Source organism: Micromys minutus (assembly GCF_963924665.1).
Source record: "Micromys minutus genome assembly, chromosome: 19".
Taxonomy (NCBI): domain Eukaryota; kingdom Metazoa; phylum Chordata; class Mammalia; order Rodentia; family Muridae; genus Micromys; species Micromys minutus.
In genome coordinates, this window is record NC_137954.1 from 10,059,362 (window position 1) to 10,078,606 (window position 19,245).

General features: G+C 43.2%; 1 protein-coding gene across 6 annotated transcripts in view; it reads left to right on the forward strand.

The window, feature by feature from the left end:
* Window positions 1-19,245, forward strand: part of SPATS2L (spermatogenesis associated serine rich 2 like) — a 166,875-nt gene that overhangs the window by 120,305 nt on the left and 27,325 nt on the right. For 4 of the 6 annotated variants that reach the window (XM_080932681.1, XM_080932680.1, XM_080932682.1 and 1 more), the window contains 2 exons: window positions 4,395-4,601; window positions 5,834-5,969. In XM_080932681.1, the coding sequence (XP_080788807.1) occupies window positions 4,395-4,601; window positions 5,834-5,969 (343 nt within the window). The remainder of the gene's footprint in view (window positions 1-4,394; window positions 4,602-5,833; window positions 5,970-19,245) is intronic. The other 2 variants (XM_080932684.1, XM_080932685.1) reach the window with 1 other exon arrangement.

The following is a 19,245-nucleotide window of genomic DNA, read 5'->3' on the forward strand; positions in this document are numbered from 1 at the left end:
AGGTTTGAGCCAATACAAAGTCTTTACTAGCCGGTTGGGTGTTCAGGGCCTAAGTGCAGTCCTGAGCCTTTCTAAGGAATGGGCATTTAAGCACAAAAAACAAATCTTGGGCTGGCACGCCTCTGTTAACAAGAACAGTTAGCCAGAAGCAGAAGTACAGAAGCCAGAAAGCAAGGTTAGTCCATTTAGGGAGTTTCCCAGAACTACTAACTTTGATGGACTAGGTCTTTGGTCTCATTTTTGCAGTTGTTCCTGCCTATGTATATGCTGGGTCCCAAGGCCTGAATGGTTCTTACATTATGGCATGAGTTGTGTTAAGATCTGGGGCCTTATTCTAGTCTATGTTTCCTGTATTCTATTATGATAACCAATATCTGGGCACTGAAAAAATTCAAAATTTTACATATCAAAGCAAAAGAAGTCTAAAATTACCTAGGAATAAATATTCCTAAAATATTGATACTTAAGACCCCCAAACTAAAGCAATATTAAGATAATTTTAAAGGCTCAAACAAACGGTGTGATATATCATGTTTAAGAAGCAACGGGTTCAATAACAGGACAGCTTTTCCTCAGATTGATTTATAGAATGAGTACAAATTCAACTAAAATTCTGCCAGATTTATCTTATTGAAATACACAAGCTGATTCTCAGATTTTTATTGGAATGCAGAGATCTGTGACAGACAAAATAATCTTTAAAATAGAACAGATCAAAGCAGAGGACATACACTGTCTAATACTAAGACTTCTTATCTAGAGACAGTGAACAAGGAAAGACAAATACATCCGAAGATACAGCAGAGCCCAGAAACCAAAGCACAAACATAATCAGTTAATTTCCAGCAGGGACGCTGAGGCATCTTAGGGAAGAAGGTCACCTCAGACCCGCTAAGCTCTTTAGTCTTTATTTTAGCGCTTTCCAGCTTGTATATTAGAGTAGAGTGCAGGGAGATGTGACTTACTTGTGTTCCAAATAAACGCCAGAGCGTGCACATCAGGGCTTCATGTGAAGTGTCTGTTGAGTCTGCTTAAGGCAGACAACTAAATGATTCTCGGCAAGTCTCGTGCTAGCTGTATTAAGATCTGCTAAGTATTTTTGGTCTCAGAAAGAGTTCTGGTGAGCGCAAAATTCAAACCACAGAAGTTTCTGGGAGGCATTGTTAAGATAAATACCTAGAAAAGAAGTAAATTCAAAAATATATACACCTTTTACTGAAATATGAAAAATTGGCTGTTTCCAGAAATAACATTTCTTTCCAAGATGGCACACATATGGGCCAAGTCTTCAATGAATATTAAAGGCACAAAGGCTCATATCAGACTAGGTACCCTATCATTGGAATGGCCCTAGACATGCAGCACACTGAAGTAATGTTGGCTCACTGGTATGTGGTTCCACCCACCCGTTGGGTGTTTGTCATGTAGCCGTGCATAGCAAACATATGATGGTAAGTAGGACATGCACCACTCTGTCACCAGATTCACATGTACAAAGTGCAGCCGGCAGTGCCCTCCCATACTAGTGACGGAACCCCGGAGACCTTCCATCTCATGCCTCTCACAGTTCATATTAGTGTCAACCAATAGACATACAAGCACTTGTGCCATTTTATACTATGTAATAGCCACATTGAAAGGTATAAGGTGGTTTCAGTTGGGTAATCTATCTAAATTATTATATCTAAAATATGAGCATTTTAATCTAACCTAGGGGGACTTGCATATTCCAGGCAAGTACTCCACCACAAGGCTATACCTTCCAGTCTCAATATGTAAAGATCTGTTATGCCAAGCCTACAAAACATCAGTGTATGTTTCCTATAGCACGTCTCACCTCTGTTTGAATAAGCCACATTTTAGCTAATGAGTAGCCACATGTGGGGAATGGCCACCTTCCTGACAGTGTACCATGTGTCAGTCGAGTCCAGGCAGCTGCAGGCTGTTGAACTTTAAAGCTGAACACCAAAAAGGCTGAGCCATGGCATGTCTGATGCTAAAGGAGACATCGTGTCTGGGAAACGGCTCCCACTGCTGTATTACTAGAAGTCCAGGACTTGTGGTCAAAATGAACACCGTTCTGTTATGGCTGTACAATTCTCTGAGAGAATCCCAGAGTTTCAACCTAGTAAGAGATGAATCTACCCAGCCAGTGGACAAATATATGCACGTGGTCTTTAAGAACTGTAAATACCCCCGGTGTTCAATGATTCTCCCAATAATGAATTTTTCAGAAGGCAAAAAATATTGGTATCCAAACGTGTCAATAATTATTTGTGAGATGAGTAGGAATGAATCAGTAGCTCACACATTATTCTCTGACACGCAGACAAAATATTTTTAGCTCCCAGGTTAATGAGCTCATGTTTATGTACATGCTTGTCTCCTGTTTAAAATTCATTTGTATCTTAACTGAGTAATTTTTGTTCTCCCACCTAAGGTCATTATTTCCATTTTAGGCTCTCCGTCCTTACGTTTTCAAGGCTGAGACTAATTTACCCTGCCATGCTGAATTTATAATTCTGAGTTTGTAATCATTCACTGAGACAGGATTTCACCTGTGATTTAGGAAGGAAATAAGTTGGAACCGATTTGGATTGAGACATTGTTGCAACACGGGTGTTTATAAATTCATCATCAGGTGGGGTCTCCCCAGCTGTACAGCCGACAACCACCTGGGATGCAGGACATTGGGCCTGTTGCTGACTCAGAATCTCGAGAGATGGTCCTTAGGAACCCAGTTGTGAACAGTACCATTGGAGAGGCATTTCACACATCAATTTGGCAGCCATAGTCATTCATACAGGAAAGTTCCACATTTGCATGGCTGATGATGAAGTCACACATTATCATCTCAATCGGTGTTATTACGGGAAGAAGTGCTGCTTACGGTGTTTGTTTACATGCCCACCGCCTTTTCTGTACACTTCCTTGTATACTGTAACTTCCCTTTCAGGAAGGTTTCTTTGCTCAGAAAAGCTCCTTGACGTAATAGGTTATGAATGATGGATTCTACTAGAGTCAAATTATATTTATCATAAATGAGCTAATGCCTAAAATCAAATTACCTAGGACCCAGATTGCATTCTCTCACACGTTCCCTCGGTCTCTGTGATGTTTGTGACAGTGTCGGGAAAGGTAGGCCGTCTTTCTTTCCTTTTCTCTCCTGTGAAATCATTTTAAGTGTACCCTAACTCAATCACAGTTCTGCAGAAAGCTATTGAACCAGACACAAGTAGTGGAGCCTAGAGAGTGAATCTGACGGAGCAGCTGCCCTCTAGGAGGTCACAGCCACAGCCAGCCAGTGGTGGGAGACAGGCACAGAAACCTGTGTTAAATGTAATCTATGAAGGCAAGCAGAAGCAGAGAGACGCAGTGGGTGGGTGGATAACTGGCTGAGAAGGAGGGTGAGGCTGGGCTTCAAGGAGAAGCACACACTCCACATGCGTGTGAGCCACAGCCAGCAGGAACGGTGAGGACATTTCCACAAGGCTGTCCAACATATAGGGAATGCGGGCTCTTCTAAACCAAAATGCATCTGTTTCACTAAACACAGGTCTCTCCGTGAACCTGGTCTTCAGAAGCTCACTGGCCACCTTTTTTTTTCTCTATACTAGACTTCCATGTGTTGGGATCTAAAGAGAGGTATTTTTCCCTTTGAGGCCCTTAGATACTGTTTAATTCATACCAGCAGTAACTACTTAGGAATCCACCTTTAAGCGGTGCCAAAAGCAATGCTCTGCTAATTTATTGCCACATCTATTAAAGCTCCAGGGAAAAATCTAATGCTTGGATTTTAAATATTCTTGAGATATTACCATGATGTCCCCTGATTTAATCTCTCCATAAATTAGATGAAATGACTATAATACCTGTTGTCACTTCATTCTTGCTCTATCTTTGGTCACTCTTCTGCCTTCATTAATTCAGGATGAAACAGCACAAAGCACACATGGAGATGGGGGAGGGCTGCATTTCTATGGCTTCAATATGAACTCACATTCAAGATGCCCAAGGTTTTACCGGAATAGAAGGAAGAGATGGGCAGTCATACTCATCCTCGCCAGCGTGTTAATAACAGTGCCAAACAGTTACACGTGAGGAAATAGGGCTCAGAGATATTAAATGGCTTGTCCATATCTCTCTGCATGCAGTTGCCAGAGCCCCCCACACACACCCAGGCCTTCTGACTCTAAACTCAAGACCCTCTCAGACATCACCTCAGCTCTTCTGGGAATTCTATTAAAACAGTTCCTCCAGTGTTTCTCCGTGAGAGGCATTCCTGGCAGCATATAAATAAAAGCAGAAGTAATCTTGCCATTCATTCTCCATCAATTTGCCATCGATGTTTTGACTTTACCCCTTCACAGCCGTCATCTGGTGTTCTCTTACAGAAGGCAGCAGACTCCTGCAGCAGAAAATGTCCTTAGACGGGAACCCCAAAGCTATTCATGGACCATCAGAGAGGTCAGATGGCCTACAGTGGTCAGCTGGGCAGCCTTGTACCCCAAGCAAGCCTAAGGCAAAAACATCTCCTGTTAAGTCCAATGCCCCCACAGCTCATCTTGAAATAAAGCCGGATGAGCTAGCAAAGAAAAGAGGTAACGTGGTTTCTTTTGTGAGAATGATTCAGCATATTCTGCACACACATAAAAAAAATGCGAGGATGGCAGAACTTTCTAGAAAAAAAAAAATACTACTTAACAAAGAGAGTCATGCGTGCAATTGAATTTCTTCTTCCCCGCCACCCTGCAATCCACTTAGATGGGAAATGGAAGGCAGATGCAATCCTTCCCATGTCAAAGGTCTTGGAGTATTAAAGTTGGAATCACCTCCCCCTTCTCCCTCTCTGCGGATGGATGAGTGTTATCCTACCTCAATCACTTACAAATCGAGTGTTAGTGCAGGACAGAGTAGCGCCTCCCAGGCCTGTGAAATCCAGGCCTGTTCTGGTAGAGATGAATCTGTAGCCTGAGAGACCTTCCTTGAGAGATGGTCTTCCCTCTGAACACACATCTGTATTAGAACTTTCAGGCAATCTAACACTGAACAGTTCTTCCATTTGACACACTAGATTTTTGTTTTTACAAACCTCGGTGTCGCTGAATGGGAACCAGCCTTACAAACGAGAAGGCTAAATCACTTCTGATTCCCAGATGAAATAATGCCCTTCCGACTGAGCCCCAGTTGTCTTTGATTTCCTTGGCTTGGTTCGACACGCTCATTGCATTTTCTGGAGGGAGATTTCCTTCTTCTAAGAAACATGTTCTTGTTGAGGACCGTCTGTCTGCCTTGGCGACAGTTGCGAAGCCAGGAGAGATGGCTATCCAAAGAGCTATTCTAATGCTGTGGCTGTAATTTCAGGCCTGGCTCAGGACACTGGTCGGGAGCCAGTATACCTGGCACCCACAGCCCATCCTCTCTAGCCCATTGGTTCCTCTCTCTGTCATTTTCCTCCTCCAAAATCTCTGCTGGCTCTGAACCATGTGCCGTGGTGTTAACAGAGGGAGTTAGCAGCACTCGTGGCCTTTATATTGGAAGAGACTTCAGTTTATTACAGACCATAATGAGCAGAGGCTCTTTCCAAAGAGCAAAACAACAGGTGTGCTGTATGGGACACAGCCAGAGTTCCCCCCCCCGTCCCCCCCCATGAAGATGCACCATTCTGGGGGGAGGGGCTAAACAACCCATCCCCTCTTAACAATGTTTCTCCACTAGAAAACAAAAGCCGGGTGTGTTTGGGGTGAGTTGCTTGGCTTGTTTTATTCAGCTCATAAATAAAAGAAAGAGTGGGCATGCTAACATTTTTTTTTCCTCCTGACGTTGGTTTTAGGCCCAAATATTGAGAAATCGGTGAAGGATCTGCAGCGCTGCACTGTCTCTCTAACGAGATACCGCGTCATGATCAAGGAGGAAGTGGACAGTTCCGTGAAGAAGATCAAGGCAGCCTTTGCTGAGCTACACAACTGGTGAGTGCTTTGACCCATAACTATAGAACTGCAGCGTCGGGGCTCTCCCTGGAGTCTGTAAGGAAAACATTGGATAGAAAAAGTTGCTTGCTTAATACATGAGCATCACAGAGCAGCTCTCTTGCTGACTCTTGTAAAGTTCTGCAAATGGAAACATATATCTTAGGAACCAAGAAGAAAAAGTATTTGGAGAACTCTGATAGTACTCATAACTCACTGAACGTTGAAGTTGGCCTAGTAGCACAGCAAGAATACAGAATAAAGCCTGAACAGAGCAGGAGAAGAGAAACCTTAAGTGGAACCAGCATTCGTGAAAAGCCAGTAGCATGAGAGCTAGTAACATCACCGTCATTATCATTCGATTTCCCTAGCAAAGAGAAACATCCAGTGTTCATTAGGGTTCACAGAACTTATAGTAGTCCTTATATTGGAAGGTATTTGTTGGTGGCTTACAGTCTGTGGTCCTACTCCCCAACAATGGTCGGCAGCAGCTGTAAGTGGAAGTCCAAAGATCTAGGAGATGCTCAGTCCCACAAGGAGAGAGAGAGAGAGAGAGAGAGAGAGAGAGAGAGAGAGAGAGCCTTCCTTCTTTCAATGTCCTTATGTAGGCCCAGATTAAAGGTGTGCACCACCATACCTGGATCCGGGACTTGCTTTGTCCCAGATGACCTTGATCTTAGAGATCTCCTTGCCTTAGTGTCCTAAGATTCATAGCCTCTATGCCTCAAGATCAGGATCAAAGGTGAGCCTCCCAATTCTGGATTGTGGTTCATTCCAGATACAGTCAAGTTGACAACCAGGAATAGCCTCTACACAGTGATTTAAGTGATGTAACTCTGTTCTTGAAGGAAGCAGGGTGGCTGTGGTGGTTATGGCAGGCGTGGTCTAAGGAAAGAAGGACCTGTTTGGGCTCACAGAGGGTACAGTCTGCCCCAGCAGGGGCTTGAGACTATGGCCGCAGGAGCTCAAAACACCTGGCCACCTTGAGTTCATATTTGGGGAGCAGAGTCGATGAGGGGATGCTTGCCCGGCTTGTCTTCTCCATTTTACTCACAGTGGGTCCAGGTCCCCGGCCCATGGGACAGTGCTGACCTCATGAGATACAGTGGGTCTTCCCACCTCCGTTCATCCAGGTTTATCTCTCACAGGCATGAGTGGAAGCTTGTCTCCTCAGCCATTCTGGGTCCCGACCTCTCAGCCTGACAGTGATTAGTGCTGAGGTCCTTGAGACCTCATTACTGCCTAGCTCACTGCCCTTCACGGCGCACTAAGTACACCTGTTTTCCTTCTTCAAACAAAGAAATAGTGCCCTGGCATGGCTTAGGTGTGGCTCTTCCCTCCCTATTGGTTTTAATGCAAAACATTTCTCTGGGCCCTGGACATTTTCTTATGTACAGAATTAAGGTGAAATGTTTATTATTATATGGTTATTATAGTATATATATTATAGAAAATTTGTTGTGCATCACCTAAGACTCAGTTCCAAGTGAGAAAAGCCATACTAAAGACAAAAGAGATTTTCATAGCTGAAATATATAAATATTCCAGAAGATCCACGCAGGCAAATCTCCTAAGTCAAATCGTATTATCATATTATGAGGATCCAGTCTCTCTCCTCCTTCTTACTTTCTCCCTCCCTCCCTCTCTTTCTTTTTCAGTAGCTCCTCAGTTTTGCTTGTGTTAAACTTCGTTCTTAGGCAGACCCTTCTGTGACAGCAGATACCATCCTCTTGGCTTCTCCATAAGCCTTAGCCCCCTGAGGGCTAGGCAGTAGTTCCAGAAAGAAAAGAAAAATCGCAAGGGCTAATTTTCCCTGGCTGGGTTCAGCCACATGTAAGTCTTCATAAAACGATTCCTATGGCAAGAGGACTGGTCTTCCCACCCTCTGTTCAAAGTCAAATGTTTCCCCCACAGTGGACAGTGGGGTGAGTCCCAACTCATCCTCATAAGCTGAGACTGAAGAGCCAGTTAAAATCTAGGTGCTCACACCAAAGGAAGCAAACCAACCATGATACCCAGGTTTGTGGAAATTGTCCCTGATGTCCTCTTGACTTCTCCTGACCCCAGAATGTGGCCGCATTTTCTGCTTATTCCTCCATTCCAAGTCCTTGCTTTGATACCGATGTGCTTTTTAACAGAAACTGTGGCGTTGTAAAAACTAAGGATTAAGCTTTACACTGACTTAATCTAAAATTCATGAATGTTAAGCCATCTGCTACATACAAGATCCCAAGGGTGCAGAAGACACCAAGTACTTGACAGAAACTGTCTCCTTCAGTCACAGCTCAGCCCCTTATAGGCCCTCTGAGATAAATGCCTGACCCCTTTATCTTCACCCAGACATGGTATCCATGGGATTTTCCTCTGGACCAGACTGTAGACAAATCATTCATAACAAACTCCTAGGACACATGTGAGAACTTAAAGAAGGCAAAGACGCTGTACTATTGAAGATGAGAACTCTTAGTAATGTCCAGTTGTGACGTTTCTAGTCTCTCCTTAAGTCGGTTGTCCTGTTAGGTCTAGAGCCAGGGGCTGCAGGGTTTACCTGGAAAGGCCTAGCTATAAATCTGTTCAGCATCCCAGACATGCAGTCCCTCAGCTCTGTCTGTGTGGCTGAAAACAGACTCAGACAATGCATAAGGACACCAGGGCAACAGTGGCTCCTGGTTGTCTGCAGGCCCTGCTCTCAGTGGATGGGGTCTCGATCTGTCTGGATGACCTTGTTGAGTAAGCACTTTCTCTCAGGGACGTGTGATAGTTTCCATCCAGGGAGTCAAGCACTAGCTGACCCAGTGTAGCAGTGACCTCACACCACCCCTCTTCCAGATGCTAAACCGGCCTCTTCTTTACTTAACTTTGAGTATTAGTAAACAGGTCTCAAGCCACCTGGAAATTTACAACAGATTCTTTGAGCCTTTTGCTCTCATAAACGGTGCAAGTGGAGACGAGGAAAGCCAGTGCCCACAGAAGTTGTGCGGGGTTCCTCTGCTCCACAGAAGTTGTGCGGGGTTCCTCTGCTCCACAGCTGCCTTGCATTTGAACCTGGTTGGGGAAGATGAGTTCTGCATGACCTGCCAAACTCAAAAGTCACCCACACGATAAAAAGGGCACTTTCCTTCCAAACCAAGGAAGAAAGTGTGTGGCTCAACCCTTTACCCTATGTGGCGGCTACCAAGTAAACTCCAGGGCTTCTTCTCTGACCAAACCCTTAGTAAGAATAATCCCACAACAAGTGTGTGCTGATTTAAAAATAAAACCAAATTGCCATTTTAAACAGAACTGCTTATGTGTATTTCCACCAAGAGGAAAACTTGGCCTCTACTCCAAATAAACCCTCAGCCCAGCCAGCACGGCGATGAACACACTCGTTTCCTAAAGGATAGACCTTAGGAATTGCATTACTCATGAAAAATATCAGGCCACAGAAGACATGTTTAAAAGACGTTTGCCTGCGGACAGTGAAATCACATACTATAAGCAACAGAGAGAGATGTATGCCTAGCACCACCAATGGCAAGCCTTTGGCTCAACCATGGGGATGGGAGGGGGTGTTGTAGGTTTGGAACACATGGACCACGTCCTCTGTTCTCATTCTCAAACAGTGATTAACTAATGTGAGCCTCCATGGCGTGAATCTGTGAGTCCCACTTCTAAGTCCTCTCTAATCCTTACTGTGGATCACCCAGTTCTAGCTCCCAAGTACTCGGGGTGGGGGTGGGGAGGTTGTGTGGTTCTTTAGGAATAAATAGAACCTCTCACGTAAAACATTAGAAAACGTTCACTTTTCTACCTTCCACCGCAGTGCCAACATAAGGACATGAGTTCTGCTTGACTACATTCTACCAAAACATCCTGATGAGGTTCGTGGGAAATGTGACTTTAAGAAGCTAGGAGCAAGTAGTTACTGTACATCCTCCAAACTTACCAAGAGCACACCAGGGCCAAATAAGCTGGGCACTTATCCTTCCCAAGCAGGCTGTGAAGAACACTTGCCCAAAACAGTTACTGAAGAAAACCACTAAGTATCTAAAATGTAACCCTGGTGTTTCACCAGGACATGTGGCTAACTGGTCATAGAAAGAACTAGGGGTCTAAGCAAGTAACCAAGATGACACAATCCTCTTCCTCTACATCTGAACAGAAGATAAACTTGGCAACAGGATCATAAAAAGTCACATCAGGAATTAACGTGAAGCAGCTGGCTTCTCTTCTGTACAATTGGCCTCCTACCACAGCTGGAAAATATTCGTTCTTTGTGATCATAGCTGCCAGATTTAATTGCTTTGTGTGCAGACTAGTCTAGCTTCTCATCACAAACCCAGTGTATGTGTGTCCAAGTTTATTATGGAGGCTTAAAATGAGCAATAAAACATGAAATTGAAAAAAAAAGCATTGAGGAAGTATAATAATACTCAATATTTTTGCCATATGCTGGGAGAGAAAGCATCCCAAAATAGAGCCATAAAAATCATGTTAGGTGCTATTGTCAATTTAACATCTAATTAAGAGCACTCTTAAGGAAGACGGAAACTGGTCGGGAGCCAACAACGTAGTGTGCATCCCAGTCAGGGTGTGTGGGGTGCTAATGAGGTTGTAGAGATTGAGGCGTGGAAGGAGCTCATTTTGAGCTGTTTTATTCTAACCTAAAGGGGGGGCAGTCAGAGCACATTTTGTAGCAAGGGGACCCAGTGGTCCTAGGCATTATCTTTTGGTTTGGTTTGGTTTGGTTTGGTTTGGTTTGGTTTGGTTTGGTTTGGTCTGGTCTTGTTTTCTGAAGTAGGTCTGTAATCATTACCTTTCTCATTGCTGCGGCCCATAGCATAGGACGCCCTTTAAGGAATGAATGGTTTGTTTTGGTTCACTCCATCATGGTGGGAAAGGCACAGTGGCCAGACCTCAGAGCAGCTGGTCACGTTACATGTGCAGTCAGGCAGCAGAGAGTTGACTTAGGTAGCTTAGGCTACAAAGCCTCGAGACCCACCCCTGATGGCCAACATCCTCTCACAAGTTCCTTCTCAGAAAGTCTCACAGCCTCTCAAGATGGTGTCACCAAGGGAGCACCAAGTGTTCAGACCTGCGATCTTATGAAGATCTTTCATGTTCAAACCACAGCAGGGGCTGGGTGGAGCCCAGGCTCAGCCCTGGCATACTTTCCCCTTCTCAGACACTTATAGTTCATTTCTTCCTCCTCCGTGTATCTTTTTCTTCCTCACAGCAGGTCCCTCCTGCGGCTTCCTTCAGGTCCATCACAGAGGTCCATCCTCACTCTGACACTCTACCTAAGAGGTTACCATGGTACCCTCATCTTCCTTTTATTCAAACTCATTGATGCTTCCTGGTCTCTCACAGTTCATGACCTCATCCTCATTGTGAAGATGTCCTCCCCACCCTGACTGACATATGACAGATGCTCTCTAGAGATTCTGTCCCCTAATCAAAAGATGACTTCTAGTGTGAGAACCCCAAGTTGAAGAACTGGCTATTTTAAGATAAATTTATCTTTTGCCTGCACACCTGAAATCCCCCTTACCTGCTGCTGAGTCTTTGCTGGGAGCTAAGCAAAGCCTTTCTGCACTCATCACACTGGTCGGCAGGGTGGCCGCACGCGAGCCAGATAGCATCTCTTTGGCATTTTAAATGCTACCTTCTTCCATGGGATGTGAGCATGAGGAGGTCTCCTAACAGGAAGTAACTGGAGAGGTTCGTGTCTGGGAACCACTGAATTCCCAGTGTTGATCTTTGGATGCCCAGGTAGCATGAAAGTATCAACCTCTGAGCACTAGAAGCTGAAGCCAAGCAGAATTATTTTCCTGCTTCAAGGGGTTCACCATGCAGAACAGTTCTCCTGTTTCGGTTGGTGACAAACCCTCCCTGTCACCATGTGCACACACTCATGCTTTCTTGACACCTTTGCGCTGTTCTTGTGTAGTGCCTAGAATTGCACACAATGCTGTGATTATGGTTTTCCTGTGCTCATTCGGTCTCCCATTGTTCTTTTTGCAAATGATTTAGCATCTACTGAGAAACAGTGTCTACAAATTAATATTTGCTTTTATACCAAACTCTTGTGCATGGAAACTATAGTTTAAACGCCCTTAGGGCTTCTTGTCTTGGTTGGTTGGTTCGAGGTGGTATTTTAATTACAATGATATAAATCCATCACACACTGAGATTAGCAGACCCGAAGCCTATCCTCCTCAGTGAACCTCTGCGGTTAGGCCAGCTATCCTGGAGGACTGGAGCTTCACATCCGAGTATTGATTGTATTTATGTACATTTATTCACCGTGAGAAAATCCCTCTTCTTCACTGAGGTTGGAGGTTCGGCTCAGTGGGAGCATGCTTGCCTTGAAGGGCAAGGTCCTGGGTTCGGTCCTCAGCTCTGGAGAAAATCCGATTGGGTTATAAGTAGAAAAATACTTAGCTTTCCTCTTTCATGACTCAGGTGTCGATTATCTCTCCACAGCCCTTCCTCTTAAGGTCATTTGCACCCTTTCATGTTCCCTTTCTTCTGTTACATTGAATCCACATGTTTTACTGAATCTACATGTTATATTGTACCAACATGCTATACTGTACATGCATGTTATACTGTACCCACACGTTATACTGAATCCACCTATTATACTATATCTACATGTTATACTGTACACACATGTTATACTGTACCCACATGTTATACTGTACATACATGTTATACTGCACACACATGTTATACTGTACCTACATGTTATACTGTACATACATATTATACTGTAGCCACACATTATACTGAATCCACCTATTATACTGAATCTACATGTTATACTGCACACACATGTTATACTGTATGCACATGTTATACTATACACATATGTTATACTGTACACACATGTTATACTGTACACATGTTATACTGTATACATATTATACTGTACACACATGTTATACTGTACACATATGTTATACTGAGTCCACATGTTATACTGTACACATGTTATACTGTACACACGTTTTACTGAGTCTACCTGTTATACTGTACCCACATGCTATACTGAAGACACGTTATACTGTACCCACATGGTATACTGAAGACACATGTTATTCTGAATCCATGTGTTATACAGTAACCACGTGTTACATGCTTGCTTACATATATACAAATGTATTATGGCTAGTGTCTGCATGTAAGGGGGAACACACAGTGTTTTTCTGAGATCCTGTACTCTTGATTAATATTATATATTCTAAATCTAATATATCCAACATGTTTCTGGGAATGAACCTGAGTGGAACAATAAGGACGTGAAGAAAGACAGACAGATACACAGACAGAAAACTGGGATCAGGTGGACTAGATCAGAAAAACCCACTGAATCTGGAAGCTCAGTGTGTTTATTATAGAGTTGAACAGAGAGGTAGGGCTGTTCCGGACAGATAAACAAGGAGGCAGAATTTACTGAATACAGACGGAGCAAGGAGACAAGTTTAGGATCTAGGTAGTAGGAGTGACTCTGTAGGCAAATAGTCTTCATGAGGTAAACATCCAGGTGGAGAAAGCTGTGGTGGGCAAATTCTGTCTACACTGTGGACATTCACGCATGGACCAGAAGGAAAGGCTTTGCTTTACCCTTTCTGGTGATCCTTGCCTCCTGGGGAGAAGGCTTTGCCATTACTCCACAGGTCTTAGCTCTGCAGTGTGTAACATGGGCCAGCTCAGCCCCTGGCAGCATAAAGTTACTCAGGACATCTCTCAGCGGGGTTTTTCTGTCTCCTGTGCAAGTCCATCCATTTTCCTGCAACTTTTGAGATTTTATTATTCTCAAGGATAAATAATATTCATATGTGTGGATACACACATGTATATAAAATATATAAAATATAATATATTATATACATAATTTTTATTGTTGTTATTGCATCAAAATTTCCATCTGTATTGCTGCTTTGTTCATTATAGCAAGAAACTGGTACCAGCCTAATTGCCCCTCAAGAGATGAGTGGATACTGAACACTGTTGGTTAAGTTTTAAATTCAGGTGGTTCTCTTTCACATCTGCTAAAACCTTAAAAAGTCACAAATTACAAATCTTGTAGAAGAGGTTGTATGTCTAAAGCCAGAGTAGTCAGTGTCTCATCTCTCATGGGGGAATCTCTTCCCTCTAGCAGACAGTTGGTCCCACAATACTGTTGGCTGTCACCTCTCACAGGGAGGGAGAGCTCCCAGCTTCTGGTAGCAAAGGGTGAGACCAGGGATGCTGCTGATAGCCAAGGATGGCCTTTCCCTGGGGTATCCCTTCCATCCCATGCTCCTATAACAAAGGATGCTATAGTTCAGATCTTTGGTCTATGATGTGGATAATTCAGAGGATTCCCTAATGGAAGAGAATGCAGCATGTTCTGCAGTAACCCCTTGAGGGAAAGGCGGGCTCTATAATACTATGAGAGTCTAGCTTGCAGTACCCCACCCTCCAAAGCGAGTCGGAGATACAGGAAGGGGGATTTCCCATCACTCCTGTGCCTTCCCTTTTCAATCAGTGGTAGGAAAGTTTTTTTTTTTTTCCATACCTCCTGAAACATAACCCTTCCAGCTACACGTTTTAAAGGTCAAATTACATTTTTGTCTCCTTGAGATCTGAAAAAAAAAAAAAAAAAAAAAAAAAAACAATTATATTGGAGTGTAGAAAATTGAAGGCTTTGCTTTTCTTGTCTCTTTTTTCATTATAGAATTCAACTCAGTCCTTAGAAGAAAATGGAAGAAATTAAGAACTGAAGGTTGTAGCTAATGACAGGCTATTTCATTAGCTATTCTGTCTCTGCCAGAGTCTCTTTTCTCATTTTACAATAAAGCCAAATATCACAGTAGAGACTGAGATTAGGACGGAGAGCTGAAGCGTGTAAAGAGGGGACAGTGGGGAATTGTTCCATTAGGCGCCTGTTTGGGGGATAGTCTTCTTTGGCTTCATCTAGGCAGCACTATTACTTGCTATTCCCAGGCACCCGTGGCAAATGTCCAGCCATTCGAGTGCTAGTGGCATGCTCAGGTGAGCAAGTGCTCGTTCGGTGTAAACTAGAGGAACCATAGCTCATGGTTCAGCCGTGGTTGAACAAATCAATACTTGGTCACTGAATTGTCCTTCTCTTTCTTTAGGGAAGCATTAGCGTCATGGCGCGCTACATATACTTTGATAGGAATGACACATATTTGGTTAAAGGGAAACAAGACCCTAGAATGAGGTCTGTATCACTAAACAGATGGCAAAAGACAGATTTGGCTTTCAAGTTCGGTCATAAAAGCTTGGGGAATGGGTAGGACTCTCATTTGGAAAGCCAACGTGGCAAAAATAGTGAGCTTTGCTAGTGTGTATGCTGGCTGTTGGATACTGGAACAGTGTAATTGTACAGTTACAAAAAATGATGCTTCTCCATGCCCCTTGCAATAGGAGGTGCTTGTAAGGGGGGTTGCTAGTGTGCGCATGACCTAAGAAGGCTTTCCCGCTATTTGGCGTTGCTGCAGTATGAATGTGTGATGCTTTCAATTCCCTATCTAATTATAAAAATTGGGTTAAACAATTGTTAGATTTTGCCAACTTCTAGCCTAAACACATAATGAGGATCAACATCAAGAGGTCGGGATGTGTGGTTTTCAGTTCTTCTGTTTTGTTTAAATAAAATCATAAATTTAAATTGGGATTTTATTTTTAAAATGTAATAAGGTTTGTCTGTCTCCTTCTCTAGAAGTGAATACAGTCCTCTCTCTGACTGATCAAGACCTGTGCAAACCAGACTTTCCCACAAATCCCTTTCTTTCTCATCAAATGTTTTTTTCCCTAAGTGCCCACCTGTTTCTGCCTTGTACAAAACACTATACCAAGACAATTAAATAAACGTGCTCCTTCCCCCACACATTAGTCCATATTATCTGGAATACCAAAAGAACAGTGTGGGGATGAGCACATACGTGCAAAGGATACACAGAGACAATAATAGAAGAGGCTGATGAATATATTTATGCCTCAAGAGAGCCATATGGATGGATTTTGTTGCTGTCTAGCTGACAAATTGCCCAAAATGACTCTTTTCCCTCACATTGCACCAGCGTAATAAACAGGAGTGAGCTCCAGGATCCATTCTGAAGCCGTGAAAAAAGGGCAAATACCACATAAAGTGGAAAACCTCAAGGTTCCCGTGACTTTGCATCTGTGGCGAGTCCCTGCGGCCCAGTCCATTTCCGGGCCTTGCCTCATTTGTGAATATATGTCCCTCTAAATAGGTACAGCTCACTCTCTGGAGGCGAAAGCTGCCTCTTCCCTGGTTTCTTTCCTCCCTAAGGCTTTTCTTCACTTTAGATGTTTCCCCAGGGCCTCTGCAGGGACTGAATGCGTCAGTTAACATGAAGGAAGAGCAGGCTGATAAATACAGAAAGTACCGAACTGGCCTTTTCGGTTTTGAGAAACCAGCGTAACCAGCACCTCACATTAACAGCCTTCCCGGGCCACTCACACGTGTGGGTTACTACAGTACACTCCATCCATCACACGCTTGGCCCTGACGCCTGCTGAGCTGTAGCTGCAGGCTTCCTTCAAAGGAGCTTCTGATTTTGTTTCAGAATCTGAGAAGATGTCTGAGTCTTTTAGGCAACTGAAGGCTGCCAGTCAACCAGCTAGTCACATGCTTCTGAACAGAAGCGGTTGTCTTTCCATCTTAGAATGGAAATAGAAGGCAAAATTAAGCAAGTGTTCCGTGTGCATATCCCCACGGGGTATGATATATTTAAGAAATTATAATACAGTGCATTTTCACTCAGAGAATTAAGATCAATTTCTTAAGCATCTTCACAGATAGCAGATGTATTAGATTTAAAGAGGGCTATTAGACTAGTAGGGAGTAGGGCTCTGGAGTGATTTTGGACAGCTAGTCAGGTACACAATAGCAAGTCACACAACAATCTGAGCATGAAGTCAGCGTAATAGAATTCCTTACCTATGTGCAGCATTAATATCTCAGTACCTGTAAACTCTTGATTCTTACTAAGCCAAATTCTAATAAAAGTCACACTTTCAAAGGTTTATTAACCACTTAATTAGGAAGCATGTGGTGTGGCATTAGACAGAATGGGGTTTGAATTTCATTTTATGTATTCTAGCTCAAAATCGATTTTCTTACTCGGCTGTGGAACAAGACACAGTTACCCCTTTCTATGGGTTGTATGAATATTCCTAAGTCAGTGAGCTTGTCACGTCATTCTAGAAAACTACTGGCGTGCTCCACAGTGGATGCTCGCTTAAGTTTCTCTTTCAGGTATAGCATTTAGGAACGTTCTTTTCCTCTACCCCAAGACACTGGGAGGGCATTATTCTTCAACACTTCCTAATTTAAAAGTTTTTTTATACACTATATTATAATCATATTCGTTCCCCTCCCCCAACTCTCCAAGATCCTCTTCCCCTTCCCCCACCTCAATTCATAGCGTTTTCCCTCTCTCTTGCTCTCCCACTCACTTTTTCTCAAAAAAAGAAAATCAAAACAAATAAAAACCCACTAAGACAAAAAGAAACAAAAAGTGTACAAAAAAAAAAAAAACGTGGAGTGGAGTCTACTTTGTACTGGCCGGTTATTCCTTGGCGTGGGGCTGCCCCAGGACTCTGCTGGAGAGAACTGGTTCTCCCTCTCCCAGCAGGTACCAGTTGCACATAGCATCTTGGTTAGGGGCAGGACTTTATCCACTTCCTTGTCTCAGTGCTGAGATTTTGTCTGGTTTGAACTTGGGCAGGTCTTGTGTGTATTGTCAGTGTGTTTGTGTGTGTGTGTGTGTGTGTGTGTGTGTGTGTGTGTGTGTTAGTCCTGACGTGTCTGGAAGTTGTTGCTCCTTGGTACCCTCTAGCTCTGTAAGCACTTAGTATGCGCTGGATCTTGAGTATGAAGCGTGTGAATCTCGACACTGCTTCAGTATTCCTTGGGGGAAGAGAGAAGTGAAGTAAAAGGACCCTGGAGGCTGTTGAGGTTGAGGAAAGGTTCATCAAGGAGGTGATGCCTGAAGGAAGACTAGAAATTTGCCACTTAAAGAAGGGAACAGAAGCATGCCAGATCACAGTATCTGAGAGGACAAAAGTCCCCCGAGCCTCACTCCACCAACTGATGAGTGTGAACACATGCCTCTTAAATCAGAAAACCCACTTATAAATTAGACACATGAGCTGTCATTCATCTCTAGTCAAGAGAGTAGGAAAGTCCCTTTCAGACTTTAGTGTTTGGTTGCCTTCCCCGTGTGGGTCTACTTAGAACAGGGTGTTAACTGAGATAGTGGTGCTTGCTTGACAGGGGATGCTGGGATGCATTTTCTCTCCCTTACCAGGCCTGGCTGCCTCACGTTAGATGTGTTGGCACTCTCCTGATCCTTTGGGTACCACACTTTTAGAACTCATGCTCAGCATCAGTGATGGCATCTTCACAGATAACTTCCCCCATCTCAATTTGTTTTCCAAAAAAAAAAAAAAAAAAAAAAAAAAACCACACACACAAAACAAAAAGTAGCAGAGTGTAAAAGTGGTTGGCTCTCTATCTTGTGTGAGAGACAAAGAGTGGTTTTTGTCTTGTTTTGTTTTATTTTGGAATGTTTAATTTTGCCTTGCTTTCTTTAATGAGTGTGTAAGATGAAGCAAAGATGTCCAAAGACAGCTGGCCCCCTTTGCTCTTCTGTACTGTAGCCTTAAGTATCTGGAGAGTACCAATGTCTTCTCTTTTGACAGTAAAACTGAAATGTGACTATTTGCTTGATGAGTGCTTTTGATAGAGCCAAACCAACCTAAGACATAATTAGGAAAGACAAAAAAACACTTACTACAGTTGTATACCCCTAGCTAAACAGTTGGTGCTGTAGATTTTAGACACAGAGGATTTTGTTTCTCTTGGCCTTTAAAAGGTTCCAAGAATATAAATGAGTCCCAGTGGGGTTGCATTGAAATTAATTATGTCTGTTTTAAGGAACTCCAGAGTCTTATCAGTATTAGAAGTTAGTCTGCGGTCTTCAGGCCTCATTCCCAAAGTGTAACTTAAATGGTATAGTCAAATAGTCAATTGTGATTTCAAATTATTGTGTGATTCAAACATTAAATATGCAAAATTAAGAGACATTTAGCACATTATATCATCCCTGGTAAAAAGAAACCAAAATAAAGTGGGCCTCAGCCCAAGTGATAGATTGAGTCCAGTTGTTCGTATCTGGGGTATTTGCTTTGCCTTGAAGCTGAGTGTGCTTTGTGCCAGGAAGGTCAGCCATCTTACCTCTTTGATGAT